Below are 26855 nucleotides of genomic sequence, written 5' to 3'. Positions count from 1 at the left end.
AAAAAAAAAAAAACAGAACTAAGATGAAGACAGCAACGATTCTGAAAGGTAGGTATTTCCAGCCGCGTCAAAAATATCAACGAGTCGCACCAAAGACACGACGGGTCGTCATTCTGTGACGTCACACCAGAGATGGTGGTAAGATAGGGCGGCCCGGCAACCGGCGCCGCCCTGTCGGCTGTCGATTCATCAACTAAATGGGCCCGGGGGGGGGGGGGGAGAGGACACTAGCCGGGGGTGAGGAGGGGGTGGGTGGAGGGGGGTGATAGGTATGCGCGCGCGACGTCTTTAGTAGTTTTAGCCTTTATGTTAAATCCAGCGTCAGGACATCCATCTCAGAGTACGGAATAGAGCGGTTCAGAGAAATACGTTGCATTTTGATATCGATATGGTGGGGCGAGACACTATGTGGTGTGGCAAGAAGTTATATGTAGCAGATTGGCTCAGATAATGATGAGATCAAGAACTTCAATGTTGCATTGATATTGAGATAGAGTACGAGAATTTCAGGCAAGTTGGAGAGCACCGCGAAATAAGACTAACGCGTTCATTATCAAATTAAAAAAACACACATGAAAAGTAAAAAATGTATGACTATCGCAGCTTTACTACGGACGGAAGAAATCCACTGATGCTACGGAACCAAAATGCGGATGAAATGTTACCGAACCAAAATGCGGATGAAATGCTCCACACAAAAACTCAGGCGGCTTTACAAACAAGAGGAAGAAAGACTGTCGGAAGGGCGGGCAGACAGGAAGGCGGGCGCATCGAAAGTAAATTTGCCAGGCAAATTAATTTGGCGATCTGCTTTGTTTGGCGGTGGCAGCCAATCTGCCAGGTGAAAGGTCATAGCACCGACCGCGGCGACGGAAAGGCCGGGCCGGAAATTGCTCTACAGCTTGGAGATCGATAGCTCGATGGATCGATACAGAAGGGGCGTGAGAAGGACGAGAGGGGTGCGATCATCAGCACACCTGACCTTGGCCATGGGCGGCCGTTCCGAAGTCCATTTTAATCATTAAGACCTTACGTTATGTATAAAAATGAAGCAATAACTACATATTCAAGGAAAAGGGAAACTGTGTCAGAAACAAGGTTTAACACTAAAATAAGTAGAAACAATGTTTCAGATCACTCACAGAACGGAGCTTACTTCTAACTCACGGAGGAATGGTTGAGTGCAGAGCTCGCTACTAACTCACGGAGCACTGAGTGCAGAGCTCGCTACTATCTCACGGAGCATTGAGTGCAGATCTCGCTACTAACTCACGGAGGAATGGTTGAGTGCAGAACTCGCCATTAACTCACGGAGCACTGAGTGCAGAGCTCGCTACTAACTCACGGAGGAATGGTTGAGTTCTCGGACGAAGCCGACGTCCAGCGCGATGTCATTTCGCGCCTGGACGAAGTCGCGGAACGCTCGCTGCTGCTCGGGCGCCACGTGCCGGCAGTGTGTGAGCGCCAGGTCCTGCGCGGGCAGCTGGTGAACCAGGTTCCGCTCTCGGTACTTCTCGCCTGTGGTTCCCAGCCGCGGTACCTTGTGGTTCGGCAGCTGGCTCATATACTCCTCGATCTGTAATGATAAAACGAGAGGCATTTGTTAGAGATGGAGGATGGGAATGGGGAGCGACTGTGGAGTGGTAGCGGTCGCGGTGCTGGTGAAAAAGGGGTTCTACATAAGTGCGCGTCTCGTGTATTTAAGCGCGTAGAGATCTACCTAGCACCAAGACGAGACATCGTGATCATGAAAAGAATCATCTTAACTAGGGATCAGGAAAAAATACATCGCAACGAAATGCTCGCTCAGAAACACCGCCTCTGAGCACTAACACACCGCGCCGAGTGCTCCTCAAACGGTATGTGACACTACCGTTCACTGACCGGCTTACTTCATAGGTCAACATCGTCCATGTCAATCGCGAGGTTAACACATGTAATCCGATAGGAAATTCGATGTAATGCCCTTTTCCTACAACACCGCATGAATTCAGCGGAAATATTTCAAGGCCTAGTGTTCTTAAACCATTATACCAGTTCAGCCCCAGCCCCATAAATATGACTCATTACACATGTATAGCCTGTCGTGCTGCATTTTCTCTCCTCTGCTGCAGACTGCAGACAATCTCTGTCAAGAAGGACCTATTTCAGGCGACCCGCAGCATAAGCAGATGGCTAACAAAACGCTGCATCCAACTGATACCTACGAGTACAGCATCTTGTGGCATCAGGTAGGTAGCAGGTCGTATCAGGCTGTTATAGGTCGCGGTAACACAAGTGCCGCCTGAGCCCCGGGTGCTTTGTAAACCGTTCAGAGCACCCATAGCTGATATAACAGGTCGAAATCTGTTGGATGTAAATTGGCGGAACACTTGAAAAAAGTGTAGTCTGTGGAACTGGATTTCAGCTAGTAATTTTGAAATCCAATGCAAGCATTGGTGAACGAAACGGTTCTCCACCCTCTTCCCCTCACTCTTTTCTCGTATCAGTGCGTCTGTGTGGTCGATGTCAGCATTTCGATCAGCGCGTAAGACCCTTTGTGACCGGTCTGAGTGACGGCGGAGTGATCTATTGTCCCACTGAACAGTGCGGTACGGCAGCTCTCAGCCCTCCACTGACCCATAGTGACGGTAAGTGCCCACTCGGCACCCGACATGACTGTACAGAGTGGACCGAGTGCCGCAGGCCCCAGATCTGCGTCCGTCGGCGGACCCGGAGGACGCGTCACCCGTCAGTCGTCGGCGCCGACGGCGTCTGAGCCGCCTGTTGCGCCGCGGCCGAGTGGCGAGCCGTCGTGAATGGAGCCGGCCCTCGTCGGAGGAGGAGGGGGCCCAGGTGGCGGGGCGGAGAGAGGTGGGGGAGGACGATTTATAGCGCGGTCGGCCTCTATGGCCATAACCGAGCTCAGCAGCCGGTGGGCAGCGCCGCCCGGGTCCGGTCTGTGGGGCGGGGCGGGGCTTTGATGTGACCCCCGGGCAGGGGAGGGTGTGACGGAGCGTGACCGGACTGCTGAGCACCCAAACGGGCCGCCACCGTCGTACACGCATGTGGCCATAGTGAGCATGACTCATGGACGGCTCTATCTGAATACAAAGAGGCTCGCAGAAGGCCATGAGTGCTGAGCAGGGAGAGTGGCCGCCGAGTCCCTACTTCGATATACCAAACGGGGGTCAGTAAAAAATCGGAAAGCATTATATGGGTTTTCTCATTACCCTGAGAATAAATCGAAAGGAGATTGTACAAGAAGACTGAACATCAATCCTTCTTACATGCGCATCGCTGCTCCTGGATCCCGTTTTACTGATATCAGACCCATGTTAACTAAAACTGAGGCTTTATAACACATTTTTAGCTGACAGTTTACATATCTTATTGATCTCAAAGTGGGCATAAAGTCGAAGGCCATGGGCGCTTAGACGTCCAGATCGGAAACAGATAAAACATCCGTATTATTACCGTTATTAGGTCTGCACATCAACGAGCAAAACGTTCGTCCAAACCTTGCACAGATGAACAACCACTAGTTAGGGATAGTTCCAAGAATGTATCGTTGATGTGACCTCTTCTCATACGTCAAGACCCACGAATCGGTCTATTTCGTCAGGAACACAGGACTCAGACACGCCCAGAGGGAGCAGTTCACCGCGTGTCATACTCAGCGAGTGTCAACACACGCTTTGATACTCCGCTACCGACACTGATGGTGAGACTTGCTGCCTGGTGTTTGCCATGGTCTTACATGTTGGCTGATATGGGGCTTCCTGCATGACTAGCGTCCAAAGGCGCCTCTTTCGAGATTGGGGCGAATGACTGGTCGGCCCCCACGAGCAACAATGGACCGATGAGTTAATTATATCCACAAATCCGCCAATCACTGATAAAATGTCCAACCAGTAAAACATTTTGCTTACGTTTTCGAGCGGCCAGACAAAGCTGAGTTCTAAACGAGTTTTTTTTTTATAAGTTAGTGCAAAACTGCATTGTGAGAGCCGTCATAAAACTATAAGTATGCATCTCGAGCACACATCGCCTGATCGATTCACCGTACTTACATAATCAGGCTATTGCCGCATGTGCGCACTACGCATGGATATGCATTATTCGTAACTCCGAAGTTATGCATTATTGTACGCCAAAAAACTGCTCAAACACGTTTTGAAGACACCATTACTATGAAGACTTGAACTTAAGGCCGAACTGAAGTTGCTCTTTGAAGTTGTTTCTACATTGTGACAGCTTTTGAACGTAACTTGAAAGTTTCACAAGACGGTAAGAATACAGTCCTGCATGAGCACGACGGAACACACTGTTTGTTTTCAATTTCTGTCAGTTCCAAGCCAGATTCGACAAAACTGTGTCTTCATGTTCACGCATTTTTGCCAACAATCGACGTAAATGAGCATTTCCATGCTTGCCATTTTATCCCGCTCTTGGCACTTATCTTTATCGCTGTTTGAACCTGCACGTTAGTTTGAAAATTTGCTCTAAGGAAGCGTTCATCAACCAACCAGGTATACTGAAGTTCACAAATTATTCATGTACTTCACTCATATCAGCACAATACTTTTATCAACCCTAGAACACTTTATAGAACACTTTACGCATAAGTTATCTTTACGGGGAAAATATGTCATGTGACCAATAAAGACATTTCAGCTCCGGGCTAGAGTGACTCTTGGTGCCACTCCGCTCCCCGGATTCCTACCCTTTTCTTCTTCATCGCGGCTCTGCCAAATAAACGGCCGACCAACTTTGTAATCAAGCGGCCGGCCGGCGGTTGCCAGTTTATGCCCGGACTGTGGAATGTGAGCGATCACCAGGGGATAAGGAACGCGCCCGATCGGTCTCACCATGCGGCCAATGTCAGTCAGGGAGCCAGAGAGGTCACCAAGTCCAGTTCCGGAGCCGTAGCAGAACTGAAGTCGATGATGTAATCATGACTCAGTTACATATGCAGACATTTTGAGAGAAGAATGGGGCTTCGACCTTATATTTGGCAAATGAGAGGTCGGGTTGATGTGGGGAAACACGTGAAAAGATTACGATAAAGGGTTGCCCGCATCCTTTGCCAGCAGGAAACAGCTAGCAACTAACAGAACAAAGACAAATCTAAACGTTTATCATTAGGCAGTTTTGAACACGTTCAGAGCGAGTAGAAAGCATCCACAATCACATCTAAGTCGAGTCATTCATTCAGGACTTTGTCTGCTTCCTTGGCCAGCAGATTTAATATATCGGCGCTCACAACTCACGACGTCGACCTACGTTACCACCAGCACTACGCGACAAACTGACGGCTCACTGAATCATTTCAGAGATAAATTATTTTGGGATGCATCCAACGACACTGCAGGGACCAACAGTCTTCGTAGTGCTGCAGGACAAATGTTCAGTTAACTTGCAGAAGTAGCAGAGAAGTGCCCGTAAGATTACTGGTTAAGAATGCTGTAAGGAAATTGGCTCTGCAAAGCGTGTCCTATCCATTAGAATGTTGTAACGACCTCTTGCAGACAAAAAGTCTCCCACACAATTGAAAATACCTATCATTTACTCGTGCGTTTTGGTGAATACGCTCAAGTGATGAGAAATGGCGATGCATTCCCAATGTAAGGAGGAATAAAAATAGCGCAACTATGTGATAATTTTGCTCTCATTTTAATGAGCGCACCACTTTGTGTTATTTGGTGCGTGGCATTATTCCTCAGATCAGGTGTATCTCGGCGTCGTGATGTCACGAGCGGCGCCGTGACGTCACTGGCCAGTGGAGAGCGGTGTTATCGATGGCGACCATCGGTGGGTGATAAGCAGGCTGTCGATCACGCCGTTCCCAGCTCTGCTCGGCGGGGAGAGCGAGCGATGGATGGTCGACACGGGCCGAGAGGCTGGTGGGAGCCGCAGAGCTTGTAATCACGTCCAATGGATGACGTGAGACCGGGGCTGATGATGTTAACAGCTGAAGTTTACAGCTAAGAATGCTAAGGAGGTGTAGGCGTGCTGGTGATGATTCCATTTATGTTGTCATTCTTGTGATAGGATTACTGCCAATAAATCCTAACCTTGTGCGTTTTTGGCGTCCCAAATGGCCCTTTTGATCCTCTGAATAAGAGGGGGATCATAATAGGATGCATCGCTTGCAGAATCTATCCCGTATTCTGCAGCACTTTATGAAGACCTTATGCAGACAAAATAAAAACGCAAAGGCCTAGTTTCATTGTCGCCAAGAAAAGAGGTGAGGCCATGGCTCCGAATACCTAGATAATGCTAATTGCAGCGTGAAACAAGGAACCATATTTCGCTGGATGAGTGTTGCGGTCCAAGGACGTCCATCGGAACTCCATCACACTATACATACAAGAGGTATGTCTGGACTTCACAATACCATCAAACCTATTTTGCTGTCGTTACATTACAAACGTCACTGTTTGAATGTCTGATCCCTTTGCTGCAAAATATCTGTCCGTCGCAAGTGCCGACCATTGGATCGATTATCTTAATCCTCCTGGCGCTTTCAATTAGTGTGAGCGGCCTCATAAGAACATGTGCGACTGAAGGACAGCGATGACGGAGGTGCAGGTGCTTGTGAACGTTACCTTTTCTCGACTGAGTCCGGGCGGTACCCAGGAGTAGCCCTGCTGGAACGCCCTGTCCTTGGACACCCGCCTGCAATCGAAAACAGAAACACGGCTCAGCATTGGACGACATTCTAACAGAAACAACGCTCAGCCCAAGACGACATTCTACCAGAAACACGGCTCAGCACAGGGTGACATTTCGTTCCGTTTCGTTTCTTTATAAGCTGTCCCACAAAAAGAATCTATATGGTCAAAAATACATCAATTGGACATCAATTCAAAATAAAATACGATACGCATCAATGAGACGAAACAAAGTTTAAAAACACAGATCAAGCACGCGTAAAAACTAGGCCCGCATTCGGGAGAGTGACGTGTGCCACTGCTCCAGCAGCTGCCGTTGAAAGCAGAGCTGAAATGCGGCACTGGTAGCACATGACAAGAAAAGGGTGGGACTCGACGAATGACACCTATAAACATATAAGAACTATGGTTATGATACAAGGCTGATCATATCATTACACAGATGAATGCAAGAAAACAAATGACTTCTGCCAAGAGCATGTTCAAAGCACACAAATCTCCTTTTAATAATAGCAGATGAATTGTGAGATGCAGATCGTTAATAGCAAATGAGAATGACTTGGAAAACAATTAAACTCCATTCACCTGTCAACCGCTAGCGCCATGGATTCATTACAGAGACCGAGAGTCACGAACAAGGAGTGTGCTATGTGCTGCTATGAATGCAGGCACGTGCAGCCGAGCACATTGCTGGTCTACTTTGTGTCTCTGCATTCGTGCGCATTGATTACAGATCTGGTGTGTGTCATGCCGGTTGGCATACCTCTGACACAAAGAGGAATGGGAGTTTCAGATGCAAGGGGAATAAAATGCACCATCAGCAGTTTGCATTCTTATGTCGCCAGGATGGATTATTGCAATTTATATAAAATAAGTGGTACATCAAGCGACGAAAGAGCATGAGAAGAGTTAAACACATATCTCAGTAAACACGAAGGCGATTTTCAGCTTCAAAATAATGCTGCGCAATGACATGAACGGGGCCACCAACAGAAGCGGGCCCTCGATCCTAAACGTCCGCCTGTAACCGAACTAAATGGCGGACGAAGATAGCCGAATTCGGGCACGAGTCAGAGCAAACCGCATTCATCACTTCACCAACGGTCGTAAACCGTCTCGGCTAGCGCCCTCAGATGTAGCCGACACATCACAAAACTGCATAATCACGCAGCACGGAATCGTATTTCTCAGATGCACGAGTGCATGACAACGGAACATTTAGTAAGCGAGAGGCGGGACAGACAAAATGAAACGGCCTCCTAAATGTATATTGGCTTTAAAGATAACAGTCATTCATGCAAGCTCATGTTTTGAGCCATGCAATTAGTTTGATTGGCATTGCTGAAATGTGTTCACATTCAGCAGTCATCGATTCAACCTTTGTCCGAATGGCTGAACCAATTGCCATGCTAAAACTAAAGATGCTTAGTTGGCAGAACACCTATTATTTTATGCCTGATAATCCTCGATTATTACGAACATGGCTATCAGAAAGCTTCAACTACCCGGACAAATAGGACCACCCAGCAGGTGTCCAAAGGTCTCCCTGAGTCAGACGTGACGTCATGACGCTCGAGAGGTGTGCCACTGCCCACCGTCTGTGACTGCCGATGGAGGGAGGGGAACATCCCAACTCGTCACAAGCGCAGCGTAGCAGTCGTGCAGCGGCGACCTATGAGCCGCAAAGACGACAGCGCCCAACACCAGTCTGATCTAAAAACACGAAACAGTCCGTAACCTTCAAAAGTAATACTTCCTCTGGGCCCTAGCTAACTAGAAACAGACATTTCGCGATTAGTCCAATGCGTGCTGTCCAGTCGTTTGTATACAGCCCTGGTCACGAAACCCTCCCTACAATCCATAACCAGGCAGTTTGCGATGCAGCTCTGGGCACAGACGTGAAACTGATATTACCGACCGTGTCTCACAGCCCCATTTGGTAATTCTGTTTACTACTTATAACTTGAGTACCAATCGCGTGTATCTGCACCCTTCCATCCCGCCAAACGCTCCATCGGTGCTAGAGCGTTTTGCGGCGGCTCTTGTTGCTACAGCGTTTTATCACGCTCATCACAGATCCTCACAGCTCTGCTCTCAGCCTGGTGCTAACGCACACCTCGCCCTCAGAGCCGTCATCCTAAGGCGGGCCACAGATGATGTACGGTGCTGGAGCGTGACTGGACGAGCCTGCTGCACCCGACCCCGGCCCCGGCACCGGCACCGGTCGGGCTCCGGTGGCATGCTGGCCACGAGCCGCGTACGTTTCGACACGGCCGATGGAGGGAGGGGAACTGGTGCAATACTTGCACTTGATCACAGGGGGGGTGGGGGTGGGGTAGAGTGTGCCGAGACAGAGCAGTCACAGACGGTGGACACTGGGATCGTAGATAGAGAAAGGCAAGCGAAAAAAGGCGAGCAAGAGGATTTGATCAGGATAAACTAGCACGTTTAAGCATATCAACGCACAATTTTAAACATTCAAATCTAGCCATGCAACAGGTAAGATCATAGATGTCGATCATGATTATTTTGACGCCTCACTACAGAACCTGACTCCTAAAGATGGCGCAGGGAAAGTGATAAAACCTCCGACTTGGGTGAGTTATGCCGTATAATTATTCATAAACACAGCATAAATGTTGGGCTGTTGAAGCACGGGGCATACGGTACCAAAGTTCCCACTTGGCATTCAGTGAGCACCTCTCCTGCGCCCCTCGCCGAAATCGCCCGCTATCGGGGCTGTAGGTGTCAGGCGCCGACCAGTGAGTCGGCCAAAACTGCATGCAAGTAGGCACCGGCAGATAGCTAGACACGAACCCTCAGTGACACACAGCCTACAGTCGCAGGACTCCATACGGTGAAATCCAATTTGTATGGTCCTCGCGACGCCGGGTCGACCGGAGCAGCGTTCACTGTCTGATTCAACTGAGACAGACGTAACGTCCGAACCGGGCTGAAGGCTAAGGCCGGTGTCATTCCAGACGTAACTTGAGCGTTTCATCACCGCGAGCAGAGGAGCTGTCGGACGTCCCTGTCACAGGTGATTGAAGCGGACCGCTGGGGATTCCTTCTGCCACTGCGCCAGTTGATATGGCTCTGCTGTTCGTCGCATTATACCGAGGACCCATATTTTACGGTAGGATTGACGGATGTAGTTGAAGGATTGGACGCTTGGTGATGTCGAAACAATTCCTGTACGTGAGAGAGCTCACTAAACGGAAAATTGGAACAGCAAGGACGGACAGACAACAAGAATTCGTCACATTGGAAATAAAGGATCTAGCACCGACTTCTGGCATCGGAGCGCAGATTTGGAAAATTGCTGGGTGAAATATATATAGATGAATGACTGTCGCTAATAGATTGAGGGCTATGGAAAATTTAGCACGCTGAAATTGGTGGCACTTTTCCAGCTAATCCGCGTTTAGATGCTAAACATGGTGACTGCAACCCTTCAATTTTAGCAGCACAGTTGGCATACGTGCATGCATTTGATCCCAAGGAAGATGCAGTTTACCCGAAACCCTCCTACAGTTCAAGAAGGTGGCTCATGATACGGTAGTCTATCTCAGGACATCATGATCATGGATATTACGGCGTCTGCCACTTATCACATGCAACAGCCACCGTTGTGCCCGACGCGGCGTAACCACTCCCAGTAATGCAATATGATATGTTACATAAAACAGCATTAGCGCCTCCATGCAAGGGAAGAGAGCAGATAACACTGGACAGACGGCGCGGAGTCAGGCAGGCTGGACGGGGCCTACTCTCGGTACACTGGGCACACGGTATTTGTTCGCCGTGTCATATTGTAGAATGTGCAGGCGGCCGACGCATGCCAGGTGGCAGACGAGTGGTATTTGGCAGTGGCTTGATGAAGGTGGTGCAGAAAAGATGATATGATTTAGGATTACACACTGGTGTGTTCAATCACTGGGAGCGAAATCCAACAGTCGAAGATAGCATCCGGCTGCGTTTGCTCTTCATCTTTATTCTTTGCTTGAGGTTTTCGCATCCCCGAGAAGAAAATGCCTAACCCAGAGATATCATGCACACAATAGCTAATCAAGAACGAGAGCGACGCTGCAAAGTGGATATTGCATGTCAACAACTTGCAGGTGTCAGTTGTTCGATAGGAAGGCGAAGAAATGAACGTCCCAAACAAACAATACTTGAAAGTCAGTCGCCTCTACACAACCTGGTTCGGAGCGACTTATCGCTGAGACTTGGTTATTGACAAGTCAGTCACCATATGTATTACCCAGTCCGCCCTGCTCTTTGAGGTGTGAGCTCCGAGTCCTCTGGTCATTTTCAAACTTCCCTCCATGCGGTTGACTCTTGTAAAACGATGATACGGCAGCAGCGGAGCGCGACCTTCCCTCCCCGCACAAGGCCACTGTTCTCGCCGTCAATGCTGATTTCAGGTAGACGTCATTGCAGCGCCCGTCGATGTATACCTAATGCAGCCGCGCTGCACCGGGTGTTCAGCGTTGCCGTTCGATCGCCGTCCGTCGGTCACGAGCGGAGCTGACAACTCTCTCGGACGGCCGGCGCCGGTCTCTGAGGCGCTGCAGCCGTCTCAGACCGTCAGCCGGTCATCAATCGGTGTCCCGACCGGTCGCACAGGGACCCAGGGCGGTGAAGGTTTCAGGGTGACGTGATGATGCTTAATGTGATGTGTCCGGATACGTGCCGGTGCTGAAAGATTTCAGTTCTATATTTAGCCAGCCAGAAGAATGAATTTTCCCAACCGTCGGCGCATGTTGAGTGGGTTATGCAAACGAGTCCTAAAAGACTATCACGACTCGTCGGTAAATGCCGATGTGGTGACAAGACAGACTAAAAAAGACGGAAGATCAAGTGCATCAGCCCAAAACCTTCAAGACAAATTTTATTCTTGACATTCGTGATTCGGATGCAATGCGTTCGGATCATGCGTTATGAACAACAATAGCAGTTTATTTTCATTTACACTAACTAATAAATCTGTTCATAAAACTATGCACACCTTGCATTTCTGCCCACTTTGTAACTAATTCTGGTGTAAAAGACATTCCGACAAAACAGACCATAAAGCCACTCTCCTCTGACCAGTCTGCGCCACATTTCCGTGGCTATCAGTCTCACGCGTGGCCCGTTGAGCCACACACCAAACATCACGCACTAAATCCGTCATCATTGGCGCGGCCGGCGGGCGATAAGCGCTCGTTTATTGACTGGCGGCGGGCGGCCTCACTTCCCGGTGTGTGGCCTGACCGGGTCAGAAGTGGAGGGGAGGGGAGGGGGGCCCTCGGTCACACCACCGTCATATGGCGGTGGCGGCGGGGCGGCGGTCGGCCGCAGACCAGCTGTGTGCCGCCAGCGCACCCAATATCACGGCGCTGTCGCCGGCCGAGCGGTGACGGCTCCCTTATCGCCCCCTGCCTCTCCCACTCCCCTGGTCCAGTGATTTGCCGTTATCAGATGACCGGCCACGCTGGCACGACCCGCACGGCCAGCCAGCCTGACAGTCACCGTTCCATGCTTCTATCCTCAGGATACGGAAATCCTTTTCCTCCACGCCGCAACCCCCCCTCCGGGCTGAACAGGCAACTTTATCTCATGCGGGCTGCTCCCTTGGAGCGGCACCGCTGCTCCCGAGGGAGCGCACCCCGTAGCCGGGTGCAGTGAGTGCCTTGGGGCTGGGTGGCCTGTCCTCTGGACGGGCTCAGCTCCGGCGACTCACTAGGGTGCCTGCCCAGACCAATGTCTCCCCCTATATCCTATCATCCTCCCGGCTCTGAAATGGTCTCATTGGACCGAAAGGGCCTAACCCAACAAAAAAAAGCCTGACAGTGGGCTCACACAGAAAGGGGAACAGGGACTATACCTCACGATCTTAGATCATCCCCATCTGCGATAGTCAAACCTCTTCATGTGAAATTCATTGGTTATCTTTTACGAAATCTCGACTGCCAAATAAACTATGAGGTAATGATAAAAGAGAATTTCTTCTCCCCGAGTTGGGTTAAAATTTTGCATTCCTCAAAATTCATCAGCCGGCACTGATGCTGCAACTGCACTTACCTTAACACACATTATAACTAAAGAGGTTTCCTACTGAGCCATGTTAGCATCCCTGAGGCACGGAATATGGAAACTAACCCGCTAACACAGGACCATGCATGACAGCTTCAATAGTCGGTAGGCCAGAGCCCAAGAAATTCAACGCTCAGGCCTAGTTAAGCTTTGGACTTGAGATCGCGTCACCCTGTTTGCGAGAAAAGAATCCAAGCGTGACGATGAGTCTTCACTGAGGAATCTTCTCCGTCTCCTGGTTCCCACGCACCAGAATCCAGCCGTGACTGAGACCGTCTATCATATCAATCGAGAGATAAACAGTCATCACATCAGCCGACATCCAGACCAAAAGTGCAGCAACGTCAGTTGCCGACCACCAGCAAAAGGTGCAACCTATCGTTGAACGAAGCAGCAGTTCCAAGCTTCCGCAGCAAATTCATGTTCTTGATCAGCGAGGGGCGCGAGAAATGGCAACCCATATAAGTAAGGGTCACTCGGGTCACTCCACTGTTCCATCACGCCACTGTCGACCACCGTCTTCCACTGTCGCCCACTATAAATTGCACCACTGTCGCCTACTGTCGCCCACCGTCACCAGACTGTCTTCCCAACCATCGCGTCGCCAGACTGTCGCTCGACAGTTGCTCTATAGCCGTTCGTCAGCGATCTATCCCGGGAACCCCTAATGTCCAAACGTTATCGCTGGAACGGCGATGCTGCCACTCCCACCACCGCTCACGGTCACAACGAAAGTCACAGGAGAGAAGAGGAGACGGTTTGTTAAGTGTCAGAGTCATAGCAACAGTGGCTACCCGCTCCCGATGATCCAGCTATTATGGGTCCTTCTCTGAAGCAGCGGGGAGCAGCTGCTTCTCTGAAGGGAGGGAAGACGGGCCAGGCGACACGAGTGTGATGTAAATGCTGTGACTGAAGTCCGCTCGTGAACTGTGGCGAGCAGGGCAGCCGTACGGACGTCTCGTGGGTGACCACTGTAAGTATGTACTGAGGATCCTGCTCAGCAGTCTGCTATATGTGTTTGGGTGGAGTCGCGTCATCACGGCGTCCGACAGACGGATCGAGCTAATAGCGTGACCGCAGGGTGATCTCATTGTGAGTGATGGTCCGGGTCTGGTCGCCAGTCTCCTCTCCCAGTCCAATAGCTGTCCCTCGTTCGACACAACACCGGGAAGGGGACTGCGGGGGCCCGACGTGAAAGACTGAATAAGTGACTTATTACATACAAAACTCACACAAGTGTCACAAATCACGATGATCTGCTGAGTGGGTGTATCGGAGAGGGCAGAACTCACTTCTCCAGCTCCAACACACCTGTGAAGCCGAGCCGGTCTCTGAATTATTCAAAACCAACTCATCAATATCGCGACGAATTCCTGAGACGTATGAGTGTCCCGGTCTGTGTATGGGCGCGCAGAACTCACTTGTCGGGCTCCAGCACGCCTGTGAAGCCGAGCCGGTCTCTGACGTTCACCCAGTCCTCCTGGCACAGGTCGTGACTCTCCCGGTCACATTTACAGTTGGCGCAAATTTTCCTGAAACAGGCACACAGACACACAACAGGTCAGCGTCGGGCGACCCACCGTGTGAGCGATGTTCGAGGGCGTGCCACACTGACTGATCGCCGCTTAATTTGTCATCAAAAGTGATGTGTGTTTTGGTTACACAAATTTATGCCCTGGACGGTCATGAATCATGCGACCATATCTTCATAAATATTCCGCGCGATAACGCTTGTATTTCTTAACAAATAGCGTTCCATTTTCCAATATGGTGAATGATTCACTTTGACGATGCTCCATCGACAGTAAAATCTGTTTCACCTCGTTAGGATAACCTGTAAATGGGAAAAATAGAAATCGCCCGGGTCCGCCTCGAAGAACAGATCTAATTTGCGTTGGAAATGGCATATAATGTAACTCAGCAGATGCAGATCTCCAGTCAGAAGTGACGGAAAGGTGATCAGCGCCGCATGCAAATACGAGTACATAGTAGCAAACGGCCGAGCAACGACGGTCTGATTACACAGCTAGTGAACTGTAACATTGACCAACAATTGTGTAATATCCAAGACAATTAGGATAAATGATAACAAGAACAAGTCAATTATTTATTAAAATAATTTATGTACAAGCTACATAAATGTATGTAAGCTTTGTTTACCGAAAGCTTTATAAAGCTTTCGGTAAACAAATACCTTGGCCACTCACTGCAGTACAAGACAGTCACTGTATTCAAGAGTGTTTTTGATGATGGATCTCCGCCCTTCTTTTTGTCTTGAACTTCAATGACCAAGGACCAAGCAGACAATGCTCAGTGGACGATGGATACTGATTACTGAAAGGTGGGCTGTGGAGGGACAGTGGACGCCAAACCGTGGACAGGACACAGCGCACGATGGCCGACACACTGAACACTGTGCCGCTGACAGGTTTGCCCCCCCCCCCCCCCCAACTATTGTGCAAGTTTTCTGAAGAAGCTCCCTTCATCAATTGACGTGACGTGATGCGGCGCCGCTCCATATGTTTGTCACCGCTCCAGCCGGAACGGGGATAGCCACGGTGGGCGGTAGATGAGGTGAGACAGTTGTGGGACAGTGAGACAGGTAAGATGATGGTGAGACGTTGGGTGAAGGTGAGAGCTCCTGAGACGGTCAAACGCAGACACAGAAAGCGAAACAGAAGTTGTTGGGACTCGGGACCAGTTATTGCACTGCACTGGGCCCGGGAGACGAGCCGACATAAAAAAGGTGGTAGGCGTTCCGCGCCCAACCGAGGCTGTTCGCTCGGTACGCTGAATGGACAGTGGACATCTGCAGTTGATTCAGCGTAGATCATGATGGAGTTACATAACTCAAACGATATGAAGGGAATGAGCGATAGATTTGCGTTTTGCTATACGAGTACAACTATGTCAAACGCTACTCAATACTCGAAACTACAATTCGAAACGTAATGTTATGATGTCATGAACAGCTGTTGTGGTTTTTAGCTGTTCACGGTACACCTCACCGATCGATGGCGCACGTCACTGCTGGTGATTCACTCAAATGACCAAATAAACAACAGAACTCTGAAAATCTTTGGGGAGAAGTGATCAGCGGTCGTTTGCAGTCCTGCCTGTCTTCATTATTGACAGCCGATCGGATTGTATCGCAGTCGCACCTGGCTAAGCCTCCATATCTATGATCGTTGCATCGCTCAAAAAACGCCTCTTTGGACTAAATTGGTAGCAGTGATGTTGAACATCACGTCATCAAGCAATAAATACCAGGAAACTGGTCGTACTGTCACAGAAAGTACCGTTTCTGCTGACTATCATAAGGATTTTTCAATAGAGAATGCAATGTAGGAATCACTCTGATAAGGAGCTTGTAGGCCTATCCGATTTTGAGGCAAATATAGGTTGGTGATAAGAAACGACATATGTCCATAGCAATTGCTGGCAATATTATTCGGAGTAAACAACGATCACAAGGAAGCGCAATGTAGGAATCACTTTAATAAGGAGCTTGAAGGCCTATCCAGGGGACAAATATAGGCTGGCAATAAACATCGACACATGTTCAATACAATTACTTGCAATATAAATCGTAGTGAATAAAGATCACAAATGAGCAAACCAGTGTGCTTCACAAATTACACCAATCAACAACTGTGGTCGCACCCAGCCACGTTCCAACCACACGGAGAAAGCTCGACCATAACCCCGCCGCAGGAGCCCCAGAAACAAGCCCCGCCGCAGAAACACCGCAGGAGCCCGAGAAACAAGCCCCGCCGCAGAAACACCGCAGGAGCCCGAGAAACAAGCCCCGCCGCAGAAACACCGCAGGAGCCCGAGAACAAGCCCCGCCGCAGAAACACCGCAGGAGCCCGAGAACAAGCCCCGCCGCAGAAACACCGCAGGAGCCCGAGAACAAGCCCCGCCGCGGGTCTGGAGAGCAGCCACAGCTCCCACGGGCCACGCCCACCTACTGCTCAAACCGCCGCCACAACTCAACAATCGGAAACGGCAGAAAACAATGCCAGGAAGCCGTGACGGTGCTGCTACCGCCGCGGTTCCAGTTAATGTGGGTACACGGGGCTGCATTGCATGGCGTCACCGGGGTATGGGACGAATGTGCCACCGCCACCAACAACTGGCAGCACGCCGGACCGTGCAGCACGCCACTTCACAGCGGAGTAGAGACCTCGGAGTGGGGAAACAGCTCAGAATTGCCGCCGAGACGGGACGGTGTTTAGGCTGACAACTTGTTGTAGCCAGCATCAATTGAGTTTTGGCCCACAGTTCACATTGCATGATAAATGACACTAAACGAGACGGTCATTCAGCAGACAATATCGACACCTAGCCTGAGAGCACCATCTCGAACACCGCCTTCCTCCACACTCAGTTTTCAAGAATCAAGACAGAATCTGACCAGCACCACCCCGCAATGTCCCAATCTGGCCAACACGCCATGGACAGGAAATAACCGGCGGAAGGCGTTCAGGTCCGTCGATGGCGGCGGCGGCGGCGGGGGCGGAGGCGGGGTCGGCGGACCGTCGATACGCAGATCGCTCGCCGCCGCCCGCCGTGCAGGTCATGGCGCCCTCTCTGCGGCCCTGAGGGCGCCGCTCGGGATCGATCCCCAGCCTGTATCGCTCATCGGGCGCCCGTCAGCCGCTAATTGGTCGATGCAGAGGATTTACGGTCTTCATTAGACGTGACCGCGTGACCTCCCCCACCTCCACTCGTGACCTCTCCCCTGTCTGGTCTGTCTGACCCGACACCGCCGGACGCCGGACGCCACGGAATGGGTAGGGCTAGTCGCTACTCGCTAGGTCACTTTGTTGACTTTGTTGAAGAAGTTTGATGATTCCTAAGCTGTAAAAATATTCGGGTTGAGCTCCAGAGTTATGACGTGCAATCGAAATGTCAATCTGCAGTTTAATTCATGGGCAATGCTGTCGCAAGGAACTGTCAACACAACTATTTAGCTGTTTATCTTTAAGTGATTTGGCTGTCAGTGGTTAGAAGGGCATAATAAATATCGGTTCCTTCGGAATTAATTAAATTTAGCGTCGTTAACTCCACCTAATAAAATCAGCAGTTCTCTTTCATAGCGGTAACAAATTAATTTCATAAAAGCATTGCTAAGCCTTTTCATATGAACTTGAAACTCAAAGTAGCACTCGCATCGAACTCAAAGTGGCACTCGCATCGAACTCAAAGTGGCACTCACATGCCTCTTAGGCCTTACGATATGGCGTAGCAGACACACGCTCCTTCCCCAGGTATTTCCAGCTGGAGAATCACATCATAGGCACAACATTTTATCACAGCAATGCCATGAGCTACGACGGCATCCCTGAGAGCCCCACCCCAGCTCCACACGTGTCTGTTTGACCTAGCGCGGCTCTCCGCGCTGAAACCCCCGGGGCTCGGACAGCGGTGCCGGTCGGCCGTTCCGCCGATCACTCCCGATATGAGTCACACTGGGCGGTGTTTGACCTCCACCGGGTGTGAGCTGGTTCCCCCGCGGCCGGCCCGGTGTCTGCCGAACACCGTAACAGAGGTCAGCTCCCGCGGCGTTCCCAGACTTCCGTGCTCAGCTGCCGGTGATGGCTGCCGCCGGGGCTCCGCTGCTGAAAGCATTCGCTCCCTAGAATATCTGCTGTTGAAAGTGGAAACTCTCCGCTGCCGAGACTGTCTTCCGCTACAGAGCTGTTGTAGGCAAAGGTCTGGGTCCAGGAAGACGGAGGCGTAGTGCGGTGATGATTGCACTTAACCCGCGCCGGGCCGGTGCTCTGAGATTCCGCGCCGGGCAGGGGGCTGAACCCCCCCCCCTTCTAACTCGGCTCCTGGGCCACGGCGACACGCGGTAAGCGGCAATCGAAAGAACGTCCAAAATAAGGACGAAAACACTTCAGTCATTTTTGGGGTCAGGTCAAAGGTCAGGTCACCAAAGGTCACCAAAGGTCAAATGTCAACTATTTCAACATTTTGGAAACTGCCAACGGCTATCTCGGGAACCGATAGAGCTACAGCGCCGCAGAATAGCACATTCGATAGCCCTTTTACAGACCTTTCTGAGTAATGTTCTCAGATTTGACCTCAGGTCAACGGTTTAGCCTCCAGAGGGCAAAAACTCCAAAAATAGCCGTTTTTACGAAAAACGTTTTTTCGGCAATAACTTTTGACTCAAAAGAGTCATGACATTACTTTTGCCACCATCGTGTTCCTCTCGTCGAGACGCGTCGAATGAACTATAATTTGACCTTGAAAGGTCAATTTGAAAATTTGACCTCAGGTCAAGGTCATGTCCTGACCGGAAAAGGTCATGTTGCATATCAGTCGATCCGCAACGTCGAGCCGAACACATCTGAGCCGTTTTCAGCGCTCTAGCACGTCTCTATCAGAAGTTATTAGCGAAAAACTGTTAGATTCTGTTCGTGACCTGAGATGACCTTGGGGACATAACGAGGGGTCACAGTTGCCATTTTCCGGTTCAGTGTGTCCATTTTACCTACATCTCGATGTTTGAGAGTGTCTAGAATAACGCTCGTGCAAAACAGATGCTTTTCAATTTTCTCCCATTGACTTATAATGGAGAGGTCGCAAAATTGACCTGACCTTAGGTCAGCGATATCAAAATTCCGAGATAAACATTTTATAGATAATGTTGCTCTAATCAATCGCTGAAAGTTTCAAGACAATCCATCAATCGGTGTAGCTATGACGAGCATTCTTATTTTTTCTGAGGTGAGGTCACTTGGCGTGACCTGGTGACCTGACCTAAGGTGACCTGGGTCTGAGATTTTCACAACATGTGCGGAAAAGATGCAAGAACAGGTGTACCAAAAACGGCGCCGCCATTTTTGAGATATCTGCGAAAAACCGCAGGGGGGTGTTCAAACACCCCCCCCCCCCGGCCCGGCGCGGGTTAAGAGGTACTTTCCCAATTTCCAGGAATACGAGCTTGTGAACAAAAATGAATGCCTATCGGTATAGTTATTTATGCAATTTCAAAAACATACAAATATGATATATGAATAAAAATGGATTTTTTATCGAATCCGAAGCAATGTATCGCCCTACCATTAATTTATTCCTTGACAACAACCTATGGCTGTGAATGTTGCCCATGACGTAAATGCTGATTCATTTTGATGGGAGCAGGATCCCCGGTGGAGCTAATAATCCCTGACGGAGCTCAGCTGTCACGAACACCGGCACTCGGCGCTACGGCCTGTCCTGCAGCGACCCGTGACCCAGTGGTCAGTCCGCACCCACGCGTCCCCAACTGAAGGTCGTCAAATCCCATCCGCCCGTCGGACGGGAGTGTCAGGGTAGGAGTGGCGCCAAGCCGATCACTGACTGACCAGTGGTCGTCATTGAAAGGCAGCTACTGATCGCTGACTGCTGATCGCTGACTGCTGATCGCTCATTGATGATCGCTGAATGGTGAAATGGTGAGTAATGACGAATGGTTATTAAAGGTAGTGTGCCAGCTTTCTTGGACCGTATGGAGTTAATGGCCCAGATAAGGAGAACCGGATTTTTAGAACTTATCCATACCTTCAAAACTCATGGAAACGTCTTAAATTCTTCAAATTTTGAGTACCCCAGTGCGAAATTCGCCCCGACGGGTTGTCGGTCGTACCCCAACCACATTTCACACCACTATGAACAATAAATGCACACACTGAAATCGCTATTACCGATATGCTCATCCAATCAAGTTTCGATAAACCCGTTCATGATCATCTCCTGCGGTTTCGAACACGCCTGTTAGGTGGCTTCTGATGCTCGTCGAGGTCGGAATTTCCAAATACGCGTGGTGCGTCGGGCCGCGCGCTCTGACTTCGGCCAAGAAAAATGCGTCAGCTGATCATTGTCATTTCTGCCACTTGCGTGTGGTGAAATGGGGTCATAACTTATAAGACGGCTTTTTCATATCAATTATTTTACATAAAATCATATTTAAAACCATAAATAATGTTCGACAGCCAAATAAAAGAAACAATACAATACGGGCTTACAGTTTAAGGCTCGACATTGTGTTGTCTACGATTAGACAGCTGATAACTCATTCCCGTACGTCGTATGGTCGTAACACTATAATGACCTTTGCTTATTGTCACAAGTGCGCCGCATTCGCGATTGTTGCCCGACGCCTGTTTGCAGGTGAGCCCACTACAGTTGTTATACATATCTAAAAACCGAAAAACTTTTAGGCGAAAAAGGCACTATTCCAGGCCCATTTTTGATTTTTTTTGCGATATTAGGTAAAAACAGAAGCTTCTTATCCTAGGAAAAATAAAATGGGAAATCTTTCAAAGGTGGCACACTACCTTTAACATGAGACCACCCACCGACTAGCAGACCAACCAACCACTAACCAGTACCTAACCACTATAAACCTGCTTCTGGCAGCCGGCAGTAGACCACTCACTGCAAACCACTGACCAAAACCTACCAGCTACCGACCACCACATACCATTCTCTGGACAGTCGGCACGTGCGAGAGCGGAGACATCCGTGTCCGACGGCATCCTGGAGCCGACGTAGTGATATTTACGGCCCCATACATCAGCCGAACATAGGTGCGAACATGCCTCTGCAGGCTACCCATGCCTGTTCCGCGCAGCTCAGCTCAGTTCAGCTAGTTCAGCTCAGCTCAGCATCATCCAACCGATATTCCTGGAACATAAATCGCACTGACGTCCGCACAGACGGCTGAAGCTGTCATGGCTCACTGACGCCGTCACGTCACTCCGGCCTGATGTCATCTCATTGGCAGCGGAGAGGACCGTTGCTCGCCGTCTCGTGGCGCCCCGAGTCGTCACTGCCGCCGCTGCCCGGTCCGCCGGCGGGGGCGATAACACTCCATATAAGGGCAGCGCGCGAGGGTGGGCGGCGCCGCCGGCACTCGACCTGCCACAAACGCGCCGATTTATTCATACCGCGCTGGGTGCGAGCAGATGACCGAGCGGGCCTCACGGCTGCGCGGGGAGATAGATGTGCGCGTCTCCGGCTGTGTGGTAAAGCCAAAGATGGCAGTGATGGCGAGTCGATAGGTTTGACAGGAGGGCGCGCTAATGCACAACCGGGATCGCCAGGGTCGGGCGCCGCCAGCTACCTCAGCTCTGGTGATAAAAACGTCAGCGAGGATGGGCGACCTCCAAACCGAGGTTTACGTTCGATCAAAGTCGGTCATTGAAGGATAAGGATTTCAGCAGTTGCAGCCATGCATACAGTATCGAGCACGAACAGGCATTTCAGGCCTATTGTTACAAAACAGCGCACTAGGCTATCAACTGTTGTGGTATTTTTGGCAACAGGTTATCGTTACCTGTGGTTTTTATATCGGGATAGTCCGTAACGGATTACCTGCTGCACCCACAATCATTATATGTCGTTTTCAGTGACATCTTCTTCTACTGCAAGTCAAGAAAAAATAGGTAATACTGAACGTCTGTCACAACGCTTAGTTTACAAAGATTCACAAACTTCATCCATCTCCTTATCTCATGACACATTTTTCGTCACCGTGCGAAACGCTCAATCGCCCTCAATCCTCTCTAGGCCTGATGAAAACCTTGCCATATGACACACATACGTTAACTGCAAAGCAATTAATTCACATTCTCCTCGTGACATATCAGTGCCTCTTGGCTGGCCAATACGGTCCCACAGCCGACATCGCGGGCTCGTTAGTGAGTGAGGGTGACGGCCTAATCGCCCAGAGTCTAATGACGTCACGACAGACTGAAAACGATCCGATCAGGCCGAGTCCCCTGGCAGCCGTCGGCTGGAGGACCACGCAGCACCTGCCAACGGCGCTGGGGGCGCACCTTGGTGGTGTGAGACATCACAGCTCAGGAGCTGAGCGGTGCAGCTTGATGGTACATACACAGGAACACGGCTCAAGAGCTGAGCGGGGTAGCTAATAGCTTGAAGGTACACGGAGCCATTAGCAGTGAGGAGTGCATTGCGATGTTGCTCGGAACCAAAGCTCAGGAGCCGAGCGGGGGGTCGCCCCGTTAGAAGAGTCTGGGAAATACGGCCGAGACCGCGGGTTCATCAATCTACTCCAGGTTAAACGCAGAGTGACAGGGGTGCGGTAAAAAGGAAGGGTCGGGTGCTAGGTGACACGACAGGAACTCCACTTTGTGACGGTCATGACCAGGGAGCGCATTCTTCTTACGAGAAGCGGTCTTGATGAGTCACAGATCACGTGAAAACTGCCACGGGTCGCATGGAGGGCCGGTGAGCTCGTGCCATCGGAGCGACTCATTCGTCTTCATCGGTTAGCGCAGTGGGTCAGAGCAGGTGGTAACATCCTTAACCCAATTCCGTTTTCACCGAGCTTGTGCTGTCGTGTTTGGGTCAGGTCCAATCACACCCTTTATGTCCTCTCCCACCCTTCCAGTCCGTTTGCTTCTCGACTCGACTCGACTCGACTCGATTCGACTCCTCTCGTCTCGTCCCGTCCCGTAACCTTGAGTCTCATCGTGTCCCGTCTCTCCGAGGCGCTGTGCCACTGCACACAGACGAGGTGCCGGGATGGATGGATGGATGGATGGATGGTTGGATGGTCGCACGCCGCCAGCGCTAAGCTAATGTGAATACCGCGCTTCAGAGCAGACGGACATGACTTGAGTCGCCGGCTCTTCCCAGAACCGGCGCCGCTCTCAGCAGACTGGAATACAGAGCTGTTTGTGGCGATAAATACCGAGACCGACTGCTGTTGGCCGCTTGTGATTCTCAGTGAGACCATTTGTCCCTTCATGAAGACCTACACTCAACCCAGGTGAACAGCAGCTCTCCTACGAGCAACGAACATGAGCACAAAAGAGAAAATTTGAAAGGCACAATTCAGTGTCTTTTTATTGGAAGAAACATTAATTTACAAGAGCTCCGAGTTACAGCCCGAGGCTCTGATCCGCAGAAAACATTGGGCCATGAGTTTGAAAAAAAACAAGTACGACAGGACTGAAAATTAATACGGTAATGGCTATACATATTTTTCTGAGAAATGTTTGCTGCACTGGCGGATCCAAGGGGGGTCGAGGGGGGGGGCATTTGGGGAAATTGACTTCTACCACAGCTAGCGAAATTGACGAAATTTAAAAAATCTCCTCACATAGAAATAAGATCAAGGCACTGTTACCAGGAAAAGTTTGTTAATAGTCCACAACACGACACAAGGAAGCGAAGTCCGAGAAGTTTTTGATCCTGCTTTGAACTGAATCTGCAATTAAGTACTAAGGATAGGCGAGAAAGTGTTCACTCACTGCACATATGCCGCATGTTTATACTGGCTTGAACTTCGCTTACCCTATCTCAAAATGCATTCGCCTTCATTAATATTGCAAATGATTTTGCATATCTACTGGAAAAGAGCACCGTAGAACAAACATTCGACAGAATAATGAAGCAGTTGCTTAAGCGGTTCGTCACATCAGTTTCCCCAAGTTTGAGGTGTAGGAGTTCCTCACATCAAATTCCTGGTGCCAGCTGCGGATACATTTTACCACATATTCAATGCTCGAACACTAAATATAACTGCCAACCGCATGAAAAGCTAAACGGATAAGCATACCACCCACCGAACACCTATTCAAATTCACTGTGGCTGGTGTCTACCACTAACTATTGCTTCACGGGACAGAATATGATTACTCCAGCCATCATAGCTGAGTCGTCCGCCGCTCGCGGCACTGAGCGCAGCCTGATCCAGCCCTAATGCAGGCTAAACATTTACCGTAAACATATTTTTGGCACGCACATCACTCGGCGGGGTCACGGGTCAACAGAGAGGCCACGGGAGCCGGAGGAGGAGACAGCGGAGGCGGAGGAGGCGGGCGAGACAGGCATGAGCCGCAGGAGGAGCTGGCGAGGGCTCTTGTGCTGTTTACCCATCGCCAATGAGGTCGGCCACGGCTGAGAGGTCGTGGGGATCGTTGTGCGACCTCCTTACGGACGTCATTAGACGCGGCGCCGCAGAAGTCGGAGGAGAGGGGAAGAAGTCAGATGGGAGAAATGGGAAAAGGTCAGACGGAGAGGGCATAGGGCAGAAGCGGGAGGGACAGAGGTCAGACGGGGTGGATTGGGTAGGCAGGGAAAGAGATCACCAGGAAAGAGACAGAGGTCAGACGGGGGAGGGACAGAGGTCAGACTGGGGAGGGACAGAGGTCAGACGGGGGAGGGACAGAGGTCAGACGGGGGAGGGACAGAGGTCAGACGGAGAGGCCAGAGGTCAGACAGGAAGAGGTTAGGGTTCAGGAGAGACGCCAGACGGAAAGGAGAAAGGGTCACACGGAGATGGGCAGAGGTCAGAATAGGAGGGCTGGAGTTAGAGAGGAGCTGAGAGGTCATACAAGGAGGGGAGAGGTTGGGCGGGAAGGGGCAGAGCTCAGACGGGGGTAGACAGGTCAGATAAGGGACGGACATATTTGAATGGGTAAAGGTAAGCCGAGACATGTTTAGGTCCCAGGGGAAAGGTGTCACATGATTTCAATGCCGAACTTTAGCAAAACTTATTGAAATACGCGAGACCGGTTAAGATGGCGTGCCAGTGAAGAGACGCGTTTTGGAAACCTCAGCTTGAAAACCTATCTGCCCTTGAAGCTAACAGGAATTCATGATGAATGAATGGCTTACGACTTCGGCACATTTATACTCCAAAAAAGGGCCAATCAAATATGTACCGAAGATCCTAAGCTCCCAACAGAATGTTGAAACTTTATCCAATGCAATGCGCAGTATGAAAGGCATTGAATATGCAACGATCATGGCACCACATAGAATTCATGTCACGTGTAGCACTCAAGCACAGCGCCATACAAACCGCAGCCTTTACGACCACCGTAATCTTCACGGATGATTGATAAATATGGGGGCATTTCAGCTGGCATTGATGCTCATACCGTCACACCATATGTGTATGTGAAGCAAGACGCAAGATAGCGTTTCAGCCACGCTTCATGGTGAACTGCGCCAAGAGTCTGACTATGTAACAGAGACCCAACATTTGCTTGAGCGTCACCAGGGGTACCAAGCTAGGTGCTAGGTCAATTTCACCCTGCATCATGCTGATTGAATTCAAATCCATATATGAAACTATTCCGAGTGACGGTTCAAAATTTGAAACAGTTCACAAGGCCAGCAGCAAAGCCGTCAGACTATGATAGCCTTTTTTCACTCGCGACATTCATCTTTGAGCAAATCCCGGCCCGCGCTTCGCCCTACGCAGACCCATGATTGTCTGATTTGATTTGTCCTCCTCCCTACCGACGACAAATCAGTCCTCGAGGGCCTTCGAGCGCGGACAGACGTCACCCGGCCTCTCCAGCCGCGGCGGCCCGCGGAGCGACAGCTGGGCGCTCGGCCGGGCGCTGGGTACACACACGCACCAAACCAATCACCCTCAGTGTTTATCGAAGCTGGCAGCGCGATCGTAAACTGTGGCTCCTCTGCCAGCCACCAGGTGTTGGATTCACAGCTCGGGGCCGCACACTTCAGCGCAGAGTGCAACATCAGAGCGTGACAGGTGGGCGGAACACGGAGAGCTGGGTGGAACGACTGGAGCAAGCGGAAAAATCAAAACTGCAGCAAAAGAAAACGTCATCGTAAATGAGTCAATAAGTGGTGTGGACTGATCTGCGGATATCCGTCCACGTTCACCTATACCCCCAAGTAAAAGAGGTAGTCGCTCTACTCATCCGACAATAAACTTTTCCAAACCAGCCGATTGCCATTAAAACCGGACACGACACGACACCTTCCCCTCCCTGCCGTCCCACGGGACCTGGTCATGATCAGAGTCGGTCCTCGACGACAGCCGTCGCCGCGGCTCGCGTGTCAAACTGTCACCAGGCATCGGCGACCTTTCAGCGGACGATGAGCCGCCACTGCCGCCGCCCGCGGGCCGCTGTCGGCAGCGACGAGCACTCGGCGCGCCGCCGACGCCGCCAGAGCGTACACAGAGCCTGTTGATTCTGTCGACAAATTGCCGGCCGGCGACCGCCGCTCGGGCCGCCAGCCATCTGGCTCCCGGCGCACTGACGGACGCCGCCACCGGTGGACGATGGCGGTGGCTGCGGTGGAGGGTGATGGTGGCCGGTAGTGACG

The 26855-nt window shown here is 50.6% G+C and overlaps 1 protein-coding gene across 2 annotated transcripts in view; it reads right to left on the bottom strand.

Moving 5' to 3' along the window:
* Positions 1–26855, bottom strand: part of LOC122383409 (four and a half LIM domains protein 2-like) — a 154899-nt gene that overhangs the window by 82670 nt on the left and 45374 nt on the right. For both annotated transcript variants that reach the window (XM_043369770.1, XM_043369771.1), the window contains 3 exons: positions 14159–14269; positions 6591–6660; positions 1346–1576 (listed from right to left, as the gene is read on the bottom strand). In XM_043369770.1, coding sequence (XP_043225705.1) covers positions 1346–1576; positions 6591–6660; positions 14159–14269 — 412 coding nt within the window. The remainder of the gene's footprint in view (positions 1–1345; positions 1577–6590; positions 6661–14158; positions 14270–26855) is intronic.

Source organism: Amphibalanus amphitrite, unplaced genomic scaffold (assembly GCF_019059575.1).
Source record: "Amphibalanus amphitrite isolate SeventyFive unplaced genomic scaffold, NRLGWU_Aamphi_draft 000163F_arrow, whole genome shotgun sequence".
Classification (NCBI taxonomy): Eukaryota; Metazoa; Arthropoda; class Thecostraca; order Balanomorpha; family Balanidae; genus Amphibalanus; species Amphibalanus amphitrite.
The sequence above is the reverse complement of the archived record's forward strand: the minus strand, read 5'-3'. Positions and strand labels throughout refer to the sequence as shown.